General features: G+C 43.3%; 1 protein-coding gene across 2 annotated transcripts; it reads left to right on the forward strand.

The window, feature by feature from the left end:
- Nucleotides 1–13: 13 nt before the first annotated feature.
- On the forward strand, nucleotides 14–10,875 carry LZIC (leucine zipper and CTNNBIP1 domain containing). 2 transcript variants are annotated; one of them, XM_087702363.1, is made up of 7 exons: nucleotides 14–151; nucleotides 965–1,090; nucleotides 2,222–2,357; nucleotides 4,228–4,326; nucleotides 5,222–5,317; nucleotides 7,164–7,245; nucleotides 9,161–10,875. In XM_087702363.1, exons 2-7 carry the CDS (start codon nucleotides 990–992, stop codon nucleotides 9,217–9,219), a joined length of 573 nt encoding a protein of 190 aa, XP_087558489.1. In that variant the 5' UTR covers nucleotides 14–151; nucleotides 965–989; the 3' UTR covers nucleotides 9,220–10,875. The 2 variants fall into 2 exon arrangements, with proteins under 2 accessions (XP_087558489.1, XP_087558490.1); XM_087702364.1 differs by having other exon boundaries at nucleotides 23–143.
- Nucleotides 10,876–15,426: the final 4,551 nt, after the last annotated feature.

Raw genomic sequence — 15,426 nt, forward strand, 5'->3', positions numbered from 1 at the left:
GTGGGTTCCCAACCGGAAGTGGGGCGGGGAACGGTCCTTTGGGCTATAATTTCCCCCTCCCCTGCCCAAAGGGGAGATGTGATTGAGGGAGTGGGCGGGGTTCGCCTTCTCATCCACCCGGGCGAGGCTGGAGAGGAAGGAGTGTGCGTGGGTAAGGGAGGAGGGGAGGGGAAGGTTTCCCTGCGGGGCGAGGCCAGGTCGTGGCAATGCGGGAGGGGGCTTCATGGGGAGGAGGGGGAGGCTATCGGATAGAAAAAAGGGGTAGGTGGGATTGGGGGGGGGGTCTTCGAAAGCGCTGAACCTGAGCTGAATCAGCAACTGGAAGCCCTGGGATGGGGCCTCCGCCCCCTTGGCACCATGCTAAGATTGCAAACCCCATTGCTAGAATTAAAAAAAATAGCATCCCTCAAACCTGGCAATAACACTTTTTCTTGGCCCCAAATGCCTTTCAGGGAGAGTATTTATTTATTTTATTTTATATACGTATTTATTTCATCAAGCATGAATTGAATAAGAGAGATAAGTATAAACGTGATTATGAATACATGAAATGAATATGGAATACAAGGGGGAATTAGGACAGAGACGGTAGGCACACTTAAGTAGAGAGAGGGACTCCCTGGAGAAGAGCCTAATGCTGGGAATGATGGAGGGCAAAAGAAGAAGGGGAAGACAGAGAATGAGGTGGCTGGGTGGAGTCACCAGAGCTGAAGCTTAAATGGACTCCAGGGGATGGTAGAGGCTGCCTTGGAGGAACATGGTCCATGGGGTCACGATGGTTCAGACACGACTTCCCAACTAACAACAGAGAGAGGGGGAGAGATTTTACTGTGGAGCAGCCTAAAGGCCATTCTGATCTGAATAAAATGCTCTGCTGCAGCCTCTTCCACTTTCTGTTTTTTCAAGATTTCTACCTATTCATCCTATGGCATTTTTAGCCGATCGAACTTTTGTCTCTTGACAGATGTCTCTGTAGCCCGTGACTCAAAATGGCTTCGAGGGGAACCATTGAGACCAGCAAGTTGAAGCAGAACTTGGAAGAACAGCTGGACAGGCTGATGCAACAGCTGCAGGATCTGGAGGAGTGCAGGTAAGGGTCAGTGGGGCACCCGCCCTTACGGACATGACAGATGGGTGGTTGTGTTTGTGTGTGTGTGTACCAGTGGTGGGTTTCAAAATTTTTTAGAACCTCTTCTGTAGGTATGGCCTGCTTTGTAGGTGTGGCTTGCCAGCCATGTGACTGGGTGGGAGTGGCTTGCTGGCCATGTGACTGGGTGGGCGTGACCAACTTGTAAAATGTGGTGAAACTCACTTAACAACGCTCTTGCTTAGCAACCAAAATGTTGGCTCAGAAACTCTGGCATTTGAAGCACGCAAGTCGTAAACTGTCAAGTTACAAGGCCCTTGCACCCCTAACCCTTTAGAAAAAAAAAACTCAGGGGTGTTCAAACTTGACAGCTTTAAGACTTGTGGACTTCAACTCCCAGAATTCCTCCTCTCGTTCTTCATCTTGATGATGTGCGGACGGGTGGGGGGGGGAGGGAGCTGGAACCGGTTCTAAACGGCACCGTAGGTTTGTGGAACCTCTTCTATAGAAGAGGTTAGAAGTGGCAGGAACCCACCCTTGGTGTACACACTTGAAAGGATTCTTTTTAATGATATTTTTTTTAAGAGTATACAACTGTTTTGTGTGTCTCAGCTTAAAGGTGCTGTTTGTAATAAGCAGAGCTAAATATTCTCTGGTGCTCCAAATAAGCCCTCTGCTAGTATGTGTAGCCCCACTGCCTCAGTTTAGCCATTCTGGCTAGTTCAGGTGGGTTAGTTACCCTAATGACTGTCCAAAGTTACAACGGCACTGAAAAATGTGACTTATGACTGTGCTTCACCCTTAGGACCATGCAGCATCCCCATAGTCATATGATCAAAATTCAGACACTTGGCAACTGACTCATTTATGACCTGTCCTGGGGTCCTTGTGACCTTTTGACCAGCAAAGTCAATGGGGAATCCAGATTCCCTTAACGGCCATGTTACTAATTGAACATCTGCAGTGATTCGCTTCACAAGCGTTGCGAGAAAGATAATAAAATGGGGACAATTCACCTAACAAACGTCTCGCTTAGCAACAGAAGTTTTGGGAGTCAATTGTATTCATAAGTTGAGAACTGCCTGTATGCTGCGAACGGCAGCTAAAGTCACTCGATGATTGGCTCCCTTGCAGAGACGAACTGGATGTCAGCGAGTATGAAGAAACCAAGAAGGAAACGCTTGAGCAGCTGAGTGAGTTCAACGACTCCTTGAAAAAAATTATCTCCGGCAATATGACCTTGGTCGATGAGCTTGGTGGGATGCAACTGGTGAGTATTTGGCTTGATTCGGGTGATTGTATGTCAGCTATCTCCTGCAATGGATGGCACCTTCCCTTTTGTTCAAAGCAACGGAGGGATGGGCATTTTGAGCCTTCTTCCCTGCAACCTTAGATGTGTTGTGGTCCGCCAGCGGCCTGCAGAGCTCACAGCGGAGTCGGAGAGCCAGGCGGTTGGGGAAGGCTCAGACGAGGGCTCTGCGTCAGAGGCAGAGAGGGGGTCAGAGCCATCTGGGAATTATGTGCTGCCTCCGGAACCCACAGGGTCAGGCAGCCGCGAGACAGAGGAATAGGCTCCTCCTGTTCCCAGTGCGCACATGCGCAGAGCTGCCAGAAGACAAGAACAGTTAAAACAGAAGGGACGACTCGAGAGTAAGGTTTGGAGGTGATGGGACCCTCTCATAGGACATAAAGGAGGAGCAAAGGCACAGGAGCCTTTGCAGGAAGCAACATGGTTCATGCTGGTCGGTTTATCTTCTGAAAATACGTTTGGACTCTTTGCTCATGTGTCCTTGCCAAGCTGATTGCCAATTTAGTCTTTGGCAGCGTTTACAAAGAGGATAAAGATGGGTGCTTATCAGCCTTATCCCAAAGGGAATTGGCAACTCTTTACTGCTATTTGGAACTCATTATGGGCTGTGAATGAATATAAATTCACAGCCTTTGAAATAAAAAGAGGGTTTTTGGACTTAATTGTGTGCGTTTTACTGTATCAGGAATCCTAGGGCAGAACAAAACGGCTATCACCTGCAGAAGGTCATGTGACTTTGCAGGGTCAAGGATATCGCAACACATTTCTCCCGTCTTGCAGGGGGTGGACGGTGCAAATGAAGACAGTACTGATGTACAGGTAGTCCCTGACTTACCACAGTTTGTTTAGTGATCAGATTTACAACAGAACTGAAAAATGTGACTTAGGACCGTTTTTTTCACAGTTACGACCTTTGCAGCATCACTTGACCAAAATTTGGATGCTGGGCAATTGGTTCCTATTTATGACCATTGCTGTGTCTCAAGGTTTATCTCATCCCCTTTTGAAACCTACTCACAAGCAATGTCCGGGGGAAGCCAGCTTGCTAACTTATCGGTTAACAACTGTAGCAAGAAAAGTCGTAAAGTAAGGCAAAACTCACTGGGCAAATGTCTCGGTTAACAACAGAAATGTTAGGCTTAAGGGTAGTCGCAAAGTTGAGGACTACCTGTAATGTAGTTTGAGGATTCAGATAAGTCCAGTACAGCAAGATTAAAGAACTAATGTGAGCAATAATATTAATTATAAAATAATAATGACTATGGAAAGCATGTTGATGCTGAACTTGTCAATTAGAAAGCTTGATAGTTCGGCGGTTCGTATCCTGAGCGCCGTGTAATGGAGTGAGCTCTCGTGACTTGTCCCGGCTTCTGCTAACCTAGCAGTTCGAAAGCACGTAAACAATGCGAGTAGAAAAATAGGGGCCACCTTTGGTGGGAAGGGAACAGCGTTCCGTGCACCTTCGGGAGTTGAGTCATGCCGGCCACCTGACCACGGAGACGTCTTCGGACAACGCTGGCTCTTCGGCTTTGAAACAGAGATGAGCACCGCCCCCTAGAGTCAAGAACAACTAGCACATATGTGGGAGGGGAACCTTTATATGGTGTTCTGGTTTTATAAATTGATGATTCAGATATTAAAAATGGCAAAAGTTGGCTGCCTTTTAAATGACTAATGAGCAGGAAGCATCCCACGTGCTGATAGCAAAGGAACTTCTTAGAGGTTCAGTGCCCCTTGCTAGTCATAGAAATAACTCATAATATTTATATCCATGTAACAAGAAGTAGCCTTGTCTATTAATATCCGTTACAATTTACATTTTATCTTTTAGGCTATACAAGCAGCCATCAGCCAGGCTTTTAAAACTCCGGAAGTCATCAGGATGTTTGCCAAAAAACAGCCTGGGCAGTTGAGGACAAGATTGGCTGAGGTGAGAATGAGTTCTTTTTTCTCCCCCAAGCGAAGAAAAGCGAAGGTGGGGTTTTTTTTGGCAGGACGGATGTCAATGCAAAACGGTTTCATTACGAGAATTGGGGTCCCAGTTGATGCGCTCCACTTTATTTCCCCATCGCTTCTTTTTAAATCTTATTTTTTAATAGATTGGTCTAGTCTGGGAAATGTGCACAGTTAAACAATTTTTAAAGGGATTTTTTGGGGGGTACGATTTATGAAAGTTGCTTAAATCTGGCACTGGTGTACAGGTTTATAGGTTTAGGTTTTATTAATACTTATAGGCCGCCCTTTTCCCTGAGGGGACTCAGGGCGGCTTACATAAAATGAGGGGAAGGGATATACAAACAATAACACATACAATACATGAAGTAAAATAATAAGCAACATTCATTCATCATTCGGGTGGGGGCAGTTATCTTTGTCCCCAGGCCTGACGGGCTAGCCAGGTCTTGAGGGCTGTGCGGAAGGTCTGGAGGGTGGTGAGGGTACGAATCTCCACGGGGAGATCGTTCCAAAGGGTCGGAGCTACTACTGAGAAGGCTCTCCTCCTTGTAGTTGCCAGTCGGCACTGACTGGCAGATGGAACACGGAGGAGGCCTAATCTATGTGATCTAATTGGTCGCAGGGAGGTAATTGCCTGATTTGTGCTGGCTTGAGGAATATGCACAGCAGGTTTTGCTGTCTTCTTGCTCAGGGAATGATGTCATTCTGGAAGCTGAGAGCCGCGTTGGTGCAAAGGGAAAAGTGCTCAGGCGAGCTTTCCCAGCCCCCTTGTGTATAACTGATTCCCAGTCACAGGTGCAGGCCAACTTTATCTTCAAACGCCACTTCTGCAATTAAGAGGCTGATACGACTTCTCCTTCCCTGCTTAGATGGACAGAGACCTGATAGTGGGGAAACTAGGACGAGACCTCTACACTCAGCAAAAGGTGGAAATCCTCACGGCTCTCCGGAAGCTGGGAGAAAAGGTACTTCAGGGGGGCACCTTCTTCGTACTTTGCCCCTAGGGTTTACTCTCTGGCCAGCCTTCCTTAACCTGACACCCCCATCGCCGACCCTGGAATTCCATATAGGTTTGGTTTTGGCGGGCTCAATTAAAACAGGGCTTTTCTTCCTTCCTCTGATCTCAATGTTTTAATTGAACATAGCAGAGTTAAGAAGATTTTAATGTAGCTTTGCTCTCAGTTGACTATGCTTGGCCATTCTGCTTTATGAAACCTTCTGGTGTACTTTATCTTGAAAGGGAAGTTGTGCCCTAGATAGTAAGAATAGAATAGAGCAGAACAGAACAGAATGCGGAATGGAATGGAGTGGAATGTAAGAGAAGAGAAAAGAAGAGAACAGAACAGAATTCTTTATTGGCTAAGTGTGATTGGACACACAAGGAATTTCTCTTTGATGCAAATGTTCTCAGTGTACATAAAGAAAAATAAAATAGCAATAGCAATAGCAGTTAGACTTATATACCGCTTCATAGGGCTTTCAGCCCTCTCTAAGCGGTTTACAGAGTCAGCATATTGCCCCCAACAACAATCTGGGTCCTCATTTCACCCACCTCGGAAGGATGGAAGGCTGAGTCAACCTTGAGCCGGTGAGATTTGAACCGCTGAACTGCAGATCACAGTCAGCTGAAGTGGCCTGCAGTACTGCACCCTAACCACTGCGCCACCTCGGCTCACTATTCAAATAGAATACGTTCATCAAGAATCATAAGATACAACACTTAGTGATAGTCATAGGTTACTAATAAGCAATCAAATTATGCTAGGAAACAAAACAATATAAATTTTAAAGATGCAAGCAACATGGTTATAGTCTTGTGGGAAAAGATAGGTTGAACTAACTAACTCTATTCGTATGTATTACATAATACAAAATCCAATTATATTACTTTTTTAATATGACAGTTTCCTGTTCTGCATGAAATACAATACAATAATACAATAGCAGAGTTGGAAAGGACCTTGGAGGTCTTCTAATCCAACCCCCCTGCTTAGGCAGGAAACCCTATACCATTTCACACAAATGGCTATTCAACATCTTCTTAAAGACTTCCAGTGTTGGGGCATTCACAACTTGGGAATCCTTCCCAAGCTCTCTCTAAGTATATTGAAATTAGCTCTCTTAAAGTCCAATACTCCAGTTTGACTTTGTTTTACTACTTGTGTTTGCATAATGTTGAATTCCAGTATTGCATGATTGTTTGCCCCCAAGGTTCCTGTAGCTTCAACACCTTCTATCATTTCCTCTCTGTTAGTGAGAGGAAGTCACAGAGTACAAGTTTCTCTCTTCATATCATCAGGTAAATCAGAGGTAAATCAACCTTGGCACTTTAAGATTAGTGGACTTCAACTCCCAGAATTCCCCAGCCAGCATTGGTCCTTAAGTCCTAAAGTTGCCAAAGTTGGAGGCCCCAATTTAAAGCATTTGATGGCATCACGAACACCTTAAGGTGTTTTTTTCTCCATCTGCTGAATCCATTAAATCACAGATAGCAATAGCAATATTACTTAGACTTATATACTGCTTCACAGTGCTTTATGGCCATCTCTAAGCGGTTTACAGAGTCAGCCTCTTGCCCCCAACATTCTGGATCCTCATTTGACCCACTTCAGAAGGATGGAAGGCTGAGTCAACCTTGAGCTGGTGAGATTTGAACTGCCAAATTGCAGTTAGCCGTCAGCTGAAGTAGCCTGCAGTACTGCACTCTAACCACTGTCCCCCATCGGCTCTATGATTGCTGATTCAATTGAACACAAAAGTACCATATAAATGTTATACAGTCAACCCTGTTCTTTTTCTCCTTGTTTTCAGCTGACTCCCAGCGATGAAATTTTCCTTTCAACGAATGCAGGAAGTGCCCTCAGCCAGTTTGAGAAGGTCTCGACTGATCTCGGTAAAATATATATATATATATATATATATATTTTCAGCTCATTTTCTACCCACCACTCTTTCAGGGCTTGGGAGTGTCAGTCCCACACCCTCTGGGAGACGAAACAGCTGTTGTTTCTCACTCCAAATGTCAATTAAGAGCATTTAAATGGGGATTAGTTTCTGGCTATGCTTCTCTCACACAATTCAGATAGGTAGGCAGGCAGGCAGGCAGGTAGGTAGGCAGGCAGGCAGGCAGGCAGGCTGACTGACTGACTGACTGACTGACTGACTGACTGACTGACTGACTGACTTCTTTGTTGCCTAAGTGTGATTGGACACATAAGGAAATTGTCTTCAGTTCATAGGGTATCAGTGTACATAAAAAGACAAGATACATTCGTCAAGAATCATAAGGTACACTTAATAACACTTAATGATAGTCATAGGTTACAAATAAGCAATCAAGAAACAATATCAATATAAATCATAAGGCTACAAGCCACAAAGTTCCAGTCCTGCAGTCATAAGTGGGAGGAGATGGGGGATAGGAACGATGAGAAGACTAATAGTAATAGTAGTGCAGCCTTAGTGAATAGTTTGACAGTGGTGAGGGAATTAGTTGTTTAGCAGAGTGATGGCATTCGGGGAAAAACTGTCCTTGTGCCTAGTTGTTCTGGTGTGCAGTGCTTTATAGCCTCGTTTTGAGGGTAGAAGTTGAAACAATTTACGTCCAGGATGTGAGGGGTCTGTAGATATTTTCACAGCCCTCTTTTTGACTCATACAGTGTCCAGGTCCTCAATGGAAGGCAGGTTGGTAGTAAGTAAGCAAGAAGGTGCCACTTACACACCCAACGGAAAGAACACCAATTAGAAATGGGTCAGAAACATCGAGAATAGTCCTCGACTTACAACCACACCAGCACTGAAAAAAAGTGACTTATAGCCATTTTTCAGACTTGCAAACTTAGCCGCATCCCCATGGTCACGTGATCAAAATTCGGATGCTTGGCAACCAGTTCATACTTATGACGGCTGCATAGTCCCAGGGTTCTGTGATCAGCTTTTGTGACCTTCTGACAAAGTCAGTGAGGAAGCCAGAATCACGTAACAATTGTGTTACTAACTTAAACCAGTGCTGGGATTCACTTTCTTGCCACAACAAACTGTGCTAAAACTCAATGGGGCAAAACTCAACTGTGTTGCTTAGCCACAGAAACTTTGGGCTCAATTTTAATTATGTACCTTTATTTTTAAATTTTTAAATGTTTTTTATCTGTCTTTAAGCCGCCCAGAGTCCCTAGGGAGTGGGCGGCATACAAATTTTATTAAATTGGAAATTGGAAATTTGGTCGTAGGCTGAGGACTAGCTGGGAATGATTCTTTTTTCTGAGGGGCTATCACAATCTTAGCCGCTCTTAGATTAATGTCTGATCTTAATCACTATGCAAACCATGATCCCCTTAGCTATTATCCCTTAGAGTTCACTTCCTCCTCTGAGCAGCAGCCATGCCAGTTGGCTTTAGGAAACTTATTCAGCCAGGGAAACCTGGTTCAAAACTTAATTGGTGCTTAAAAGTTGTATTTTATGGTCAAAATACCATGTTTTCCCAAAAATAAGACAGGGTCTTATTTTCTTTTGACTACCAAAATAAACACTTGGCCTTATTTTCGGGGAGGTCTTATTATTTTTGAGGTGCAGGAGGCGGAGAGCATGGTCCCCTCATGGCTGCTGTTGTGTTGCAATATTTGTGGGGACGGCTTATTTTAGTGCATGCGCTCAAAAGCCTGATTGGGCTTATTATCCGGTGAGGTCTTATTTTCAGGGAAACAGGGTAGAACAGAAAGCAACTTTCTTACATCCTATGTCAGATTGCTGTTCAAGAAGGGACACTAAACGAATTTTAATTTGTTTGCTTGTTTTCCTTTGACGACAGGATCTGGGGATAAAGTCTTCGCCCTGGCAAGCTTTGAGGTAGAAAAATCAAAGCAATGAAGACTCTTTTTTTTTTGGAGACTAGATGCATTGGACTCTTTTTTTAAAAATCACGTTGTATTTGTGTGTTTCTTACAAACCTTTTGTAATATTTGTTATTCTAACAGTGAGTTAACCTAAAACAAACAGGTCGCAGCCTTTTCAAATCGGCAACACGCATCTTGCAGCTGAAACGCAGAGGTACTTTCTAAAAAAAACCAAAAAAGCAAAAAAAAATTACGTCCTAATTTGCTGCTTGTTGTCAAGCTTTTGTGCAGATCTGAGAGGTTGGCTCCTTCGCCTTCTGTGTCCCATCAGATGCCACTCTGACTAGCAAAGTTGTTGCCCGCAATGAGACAAAGCCTCTCTCTCTTTTAGCAGCCTTTCCACCTTTTAACAGCCGCGTATGTTGAACTGCTTGCAGAAAATTGGTCATATTTATTTTTATCTTTTAAAAAATGGGGAGTAGGGGCTGGTGGAACGCAGACAGCAGCCCTTGGTGGAAATTGTGCCTCTCTCAAAACCTAAGATTGCCTACAAGCCAACCGCCTATTCTTCCAGCCCGTTTGATGTCCCCGGGTACGGCTGTACAGCAAAGACACAACTACGGGCAAACAATAGCACCCCTGTAAGGAATTTTCTGGGCCAGTTTAACTTTGTGCATTGGAATGACAGTGAGCACAGTGGGAAGCAGCCGAAAGACGCAAGGCCTCTGGCTTCCCTTGTGTAGCTCGTAGTGTTACAACTCTAAGCTATTGTTCTTCCTATACGTTCTAAGGACGGAATGAAACGGTGTCTTAAATAGAAATAAGGGGCGGTAGGGGGCCCTCCCTATACGAGTGGGCTGTGCCGTTTCCTGAGCAGAGATTTCTGCCTCTCTTAGACCTCTCAAACTCTTGTTTTGGGACGAAGAGTTTAGCTTGAATCGTGCGACATTATGAATGTGTTGCATTTTCAATGCTGTTTGCCTTGGGAAACAAGGCGATATCATCAACTAAATACATTTTCTGCTCCAAGTAGCCCACTCAGAAACAAAAGTGTTGCTATTACTGCATCTTTTCAACCGTTTTCAGCCCCGTTCCAACTAAAACCTGTTGAGCAGCCAGTTGAGAAAATCTCCAATTAAAACAGGAACAAAAGGGACGATTGTATTTGCTTGCTTTACAAACATCTATCTATTTTGGAGGACGGCGTCTGTGCCCCAAAACATCGCCCCCCCTCCCTAAAGGGGAACCCAGTTCCCATGTTGCACTAAGTCATGCTATGGCTGGCTGTGTTTTGCTTGGCAGCCCTGTCACCGGAGGTTGAGTCAACAAGGTCATTGAACCAAGCTTCAAAATGATCCGTTAAAAAGGGGCAAAGTAAGGCTCCTAGAGCGCCAGGGAAACAGTCAGCCCATCACTTTATCTAACAAGACTGTTCCTGTTGTGAGGGCTGAATAATGGCCTGGCCAGACCAACAGTTTGTAGCAGTCTCGTTATCGATGGCTAAAGAGTTGGTCTGATCCCTGCAGAAGGCAAGCTTTGCTTTATGCGATTGCGCCTGACTGTCACATCAGCTTTAAAAAGGTGATTCTTTCTGAGCTGGCTTCTGTTGTCATGCTGCATGGACTCTCCCCCTCCACTCCTTTTTGCACATGGCTCATCTGACTTTAATAAACCATCTCTGAGAAACGCATTTTATTTTCAGCGTCCGTTTATATTTCTCCCTTCCTTTCGTCCTTTAGAAACCACCAGGGTCTTTCAAACAAGACATTCGATTTTGATTGTATTTTGTGGGATAAGAGTTTATTTTCTTTTTAGCTTCCACATTTGAAATTTTTGCTTAAAGTGGTTATAAATGTAGCCTAAGGAATCTTGAAGTAGACATTGGGCACGATAATCGTTTTTAAAATCCTCTCTGCAAGCAATCTAAATTATGTAATATCCGAAACGGTTAAAATATTTGTCTAATTGGACACGTTACTATCGAAGGAGTTGTATGCTAGTGTGACAGGCCAGGAAAAATAGGAACTCCACCTCTTTCTGGATTTCTGAATATACTGGCTCTTTCCATGCCTAAACACTGGTTAGAAGGAATTGTATTTTGTGAACTTTTCTCTGCTATTGAGTTTTCCCTGCTTTCCTTAATTAAATGCTTCTTTGCTATAACCTGGTCAATCTCAGAAAATTCAGCCCTTATCTGTGAAATTCCTAGCTCTTAAGTGGTTTATTTCTTTTCTTCTGCAAGCCTCTTTTCTCTTATTTTTTTTGTATGTGATACTTAGTGATGTAGTAGCATGTAAAACAGAATAGTTTGACACGGTGAGATTATTTTAATCTTAATCTTAAACTGTTAAAATGCCACACCTTTTAAATGAGATTTGTTTTAAAAAAAAATCAAAGATCCATCCATTTGATTTTCTAGCTTTGTAACATTTTGCCTTAAAAGTTTTCCCCAAATAATATTTTTTGTGTGTGTTTATCTGAAGTGAAATACTAATTACCTGAGAGGTGGGTCTTATGCATTGTCTAATGTTAAAGAGTTTTTTTTCAATCAATTTTTATTATGTTATGCTGTTTATACATATCAGTTTGTAAATGGTGTGATACTTGGGTATCATACATTTCAATACAAATAGGCATAATATTATCACTCATAGTTCCTGCATTTCATTTTCATTATTTCATATTGTTTACACATACCTTTTACTACTGCCATTCAGTTTCTAAACCTCCCTCTTGTTCTTTCATATATCTTAATATCTTAATATATATATACTATTATTCCCCTCTTATTTCTATCTCTATTTTAACTCCCCCCCCATATCACTATAATATTCAAAGACGTTTCTTTTCTATTTCCCATCTTTCACCTGTTTTATTATTCATATTTCCCTTATTTAGATCTTCACTTCTATTTGTGTTAAAATTTCATCCTCCATTCTTACATTATTCAATGGATGAACGTACATGTCTAGTTCCAATCACAATCATTTAAACATCTTATCCATTGTCTAATGTTAAAGAGTTGTACGCATTTCTCCCGAAAGGGACCTGTGCGAAAGGATGCAGTTTAAGTGTTGCTGGGCTTTGAAGGGATGGAAGCAACTTGTTGGCTTCGGAATCCGTGCCTCGGATTTTGAACCTCTCTTTGTTCTAAATAGGAACCTTTCAACTCTGCACCAGTCTGATGCCTGTGTGTTTTTGTTTTTTTGCTTTTTTGTTGGTTGAGAGCTTTCTAACGAGGAGCAGAGTCCCTCTTCTTCAGCAATTACATAATCAGCCAAACGGGGGCAAGACAGGCCATATGGCATCTTTTGAAGAAAAGAAAAAAAAACCCAGCCTCTGAACACCTTCAAAAGGCCCCTTGGTCAGTTATAAAAGGCAAACAGATGCCTTAATTGCAACTCTTCCCTCCTCAGATGAACATGAAATAGAGGCAGACTCTTCTTCCCTTCACACGGCATGCTAATTAATGAGCCTCCAACCGAAGGATCCCAGAGTGATGCTTCCAAACCCCTTTTTTCCTCGCAGCCTGCACGCTCTTCTTAAATAATTAATTGTCATTGCTGCCTGCTGCTCCCGGTGCGTACGTGTTCACAATGGTCTCAGATCGCAGCGTCGAGGCAGCCTTCCAGTTCCTGTCTGCCGCTTTGCTTTGCCTCTTTTTAAGGGCTTTCATCTTAAGGTCTCGGGAAGCCGACACAGGTTGTCAATTTCGGAGCCTCTGGGCTTTGATGTCCTTTTTCTAAGTGCTAAGACCGCAACTTGGAAAGTGGAGAATGTTCACTTCTGGGACTTGACAGGAAGGAGAGGAAAGGAGCAGGACATTCACCCCCACCTAGGCAAACTTACTTACCTCTTGGTGAGCCTCAGATAAAGCATTGGAGGAAATGTTCAACCCAAAGACTGGCGACTACGCGGAGGAGAGCCTTCTCGGTAGTAGCTCCGACCCTTTGGAACGATCTCCCCGTGGAGATTCGTACCCTCACCACCCTCCAGACCTTCCACACAGCCCTTAAGATCTGGCTATCCCGTCAGGCCTGGGGTTAGATTGTAATCCGTCCCCACCCGAATGATGAATGCTGTGTTCTATTTTTAATTATGTATTGTTTTATGTCTCACTGTTTGTATTTCCCCCCCCCCCATGAATTGTAAGCCGCCCTGAGTCCCCCCAGGGAAAAGGGCGGCCTATAAATAAACTTTCCAATTCCAAAAACGGGGAGGCTTTTATAGTATAGACTAGCCTTTATGGTCACTGTACATCATGTATACAATGAAATTGGTTTTAGCCTCACTGGTGCAAATCATGACCACAAATGCAAACAACATAAGTAGCATAAAGAATAATCCCTATGCAAATAATTAGTGGGGGGGGGAGAAAAACTAGTCCTAGGTTTCCACGTGTAGGTGGAGTGATTGTGGTTGTGTTTTAAGAGTCCGACATGGCAAATATGCCCTTTGTCCACATTGCAAGCTCACCCCCACCCCCACCCCAGTATTTCTCTCTTGATATTTTTATGGATGTCATCGGAACAACATCAAAACAGGGCTACTTATTTTGAGGTCAATCTCTCAGCTTGGTAAGATTGTCAGAGATTCCCGTCATAACCTTATTCCCCCTGCTGTCAGCCAATTAGCCTGTGAAAGGTGATTTATTTGACTTGAAAAGAAACTTATTCTAAGAAAGATTTACGGTAACGTTTTTGTCTGTCGGAAGTTTATATACCTGTTACATGGAAACCGATAGCTTGAAATAAATTCTACATTATTATAATAGATCAGTCCTTCAACAGTGGGGAAATAATTGATGCCCATTTCAGTGGATCGCAGACTTATTGTAATGCTGTGTGTAATTTATAAACTAGTTGCTTACAGATGCACACACTCACACTGTATGTATATATGTACGTATGTGTGTACAGTATATCACAGAAATTACACCCCCTCACATTTTGTAAATATTTTAAGTATATCTTACCAGCAGTTTAGACATTAATGGTTGTGTGTTGCGTTATCTTGAGGGGACAGCACATTTACGCTGTTATATAAGCTGGATACTCACTACATTGTAGCCAAGTGTCATTTCTTCAGTGTTGTCACATGAAAAGATATACTTAAATATTTACAAAATGTGAGAGGGTGTACTCCTGTGATATACTGTATCTTGTGTGTATGTCACACACACATACACACAGTTTTATCAATGAAATTGCCCAGTAGATGTCTAAAACTTAATTTTCATCATTTCATAGTGGTTGGGATTGATGGAGTTTTTAATCTTAACACTTCTAGAAGACACGGAAGTTGAGAAAGCTGATCTAAACTAAACTGGCTTTCCAGATAGGGCTGTCTACTAATCTCATTTGGTCATACTGGAGATTAAAATTCAGATTTAACAGAATAACAGAGTTGGAAGGGACCTTAGAGGTCTCCTAGTCCAACCCCCTGCTTTTCTTGTATGACAAGAGTAAATGCTTACATACACTTATTTACTATTCATTACATTTGTATTCTCTCCTCCCCCCCTCCCCAAATCAAAAAATATTCCTAGAAAATAATTTCGGGAGAATGATGTAATGCTGAGAAAAGTGGAGGGAAAGAAAAAGAGAAGCAACTTAAAACTAAGGAGAAATTTCCTGACAGTTAGATCAATTAATCAGTGCAACAACTTGCCTCCAGAAGTTGGGAATGCTCTAACACTGGAAATTTTTAAGAAGAGATTGGACAATCATTTGTCTGAAGTGGTGTAAGGTTTCCTGCCTGAGCAGGGGGTTGGACTAGAAGACCTCCAAGGTCCCTTCCAACTCTGTTATTCTGTTAATTTCACGGCTGGCTGGGGAATACTGCACTGTTTTCCAACCCTGGGAACTTTGAAGTGTAGATTTCAACTCTCAGAATTTCCCAGTTCAGCATGGCGGGGTGTGGTGGGGTGGACTAGATGACTTACAAGGTCCCTTACAACTCTGTTAATTTCACGGGTGATTGGGGAATTCTGGGAGTTGAAGTCCACACTTCTTAAAAAGCCCCCACCCCAACACCGATTGGACAACACCGATTTTCTTTGTATGCGGTTGCTAAAATCGGACAGGGACCCGATCAGTGCGCAATCCAGAGTTCGACGATCATCCCATTAGTCCCACGAGGGCGGGGTTTCCCCTCAAGCCCCGCCCTTCCATTCATTGCGCCGCTTCTAAGCCACGCCCCCTTCGCGCGGCGCGAGGGACGGCGTTTGTTTTCTCCCCCC

Source organism: Thamnophis sirtalis, unplaced genomic scaffold, assembly GCF_051295495.1.
Source record: "Thamnophis sirtalis isolate CommonGarterSnake01/CBP01778 unplaced genomic scaffold, rThaSir2_p1.2 scaffold_15, whole genome shotgun sequence".
NCBI classification, from domain to species: Eukaryota; Metazoa; Chordata; class Lepidosauria; order Squamata; family Natricidae; genus Thamnophis; species Thamnophis sirtalis.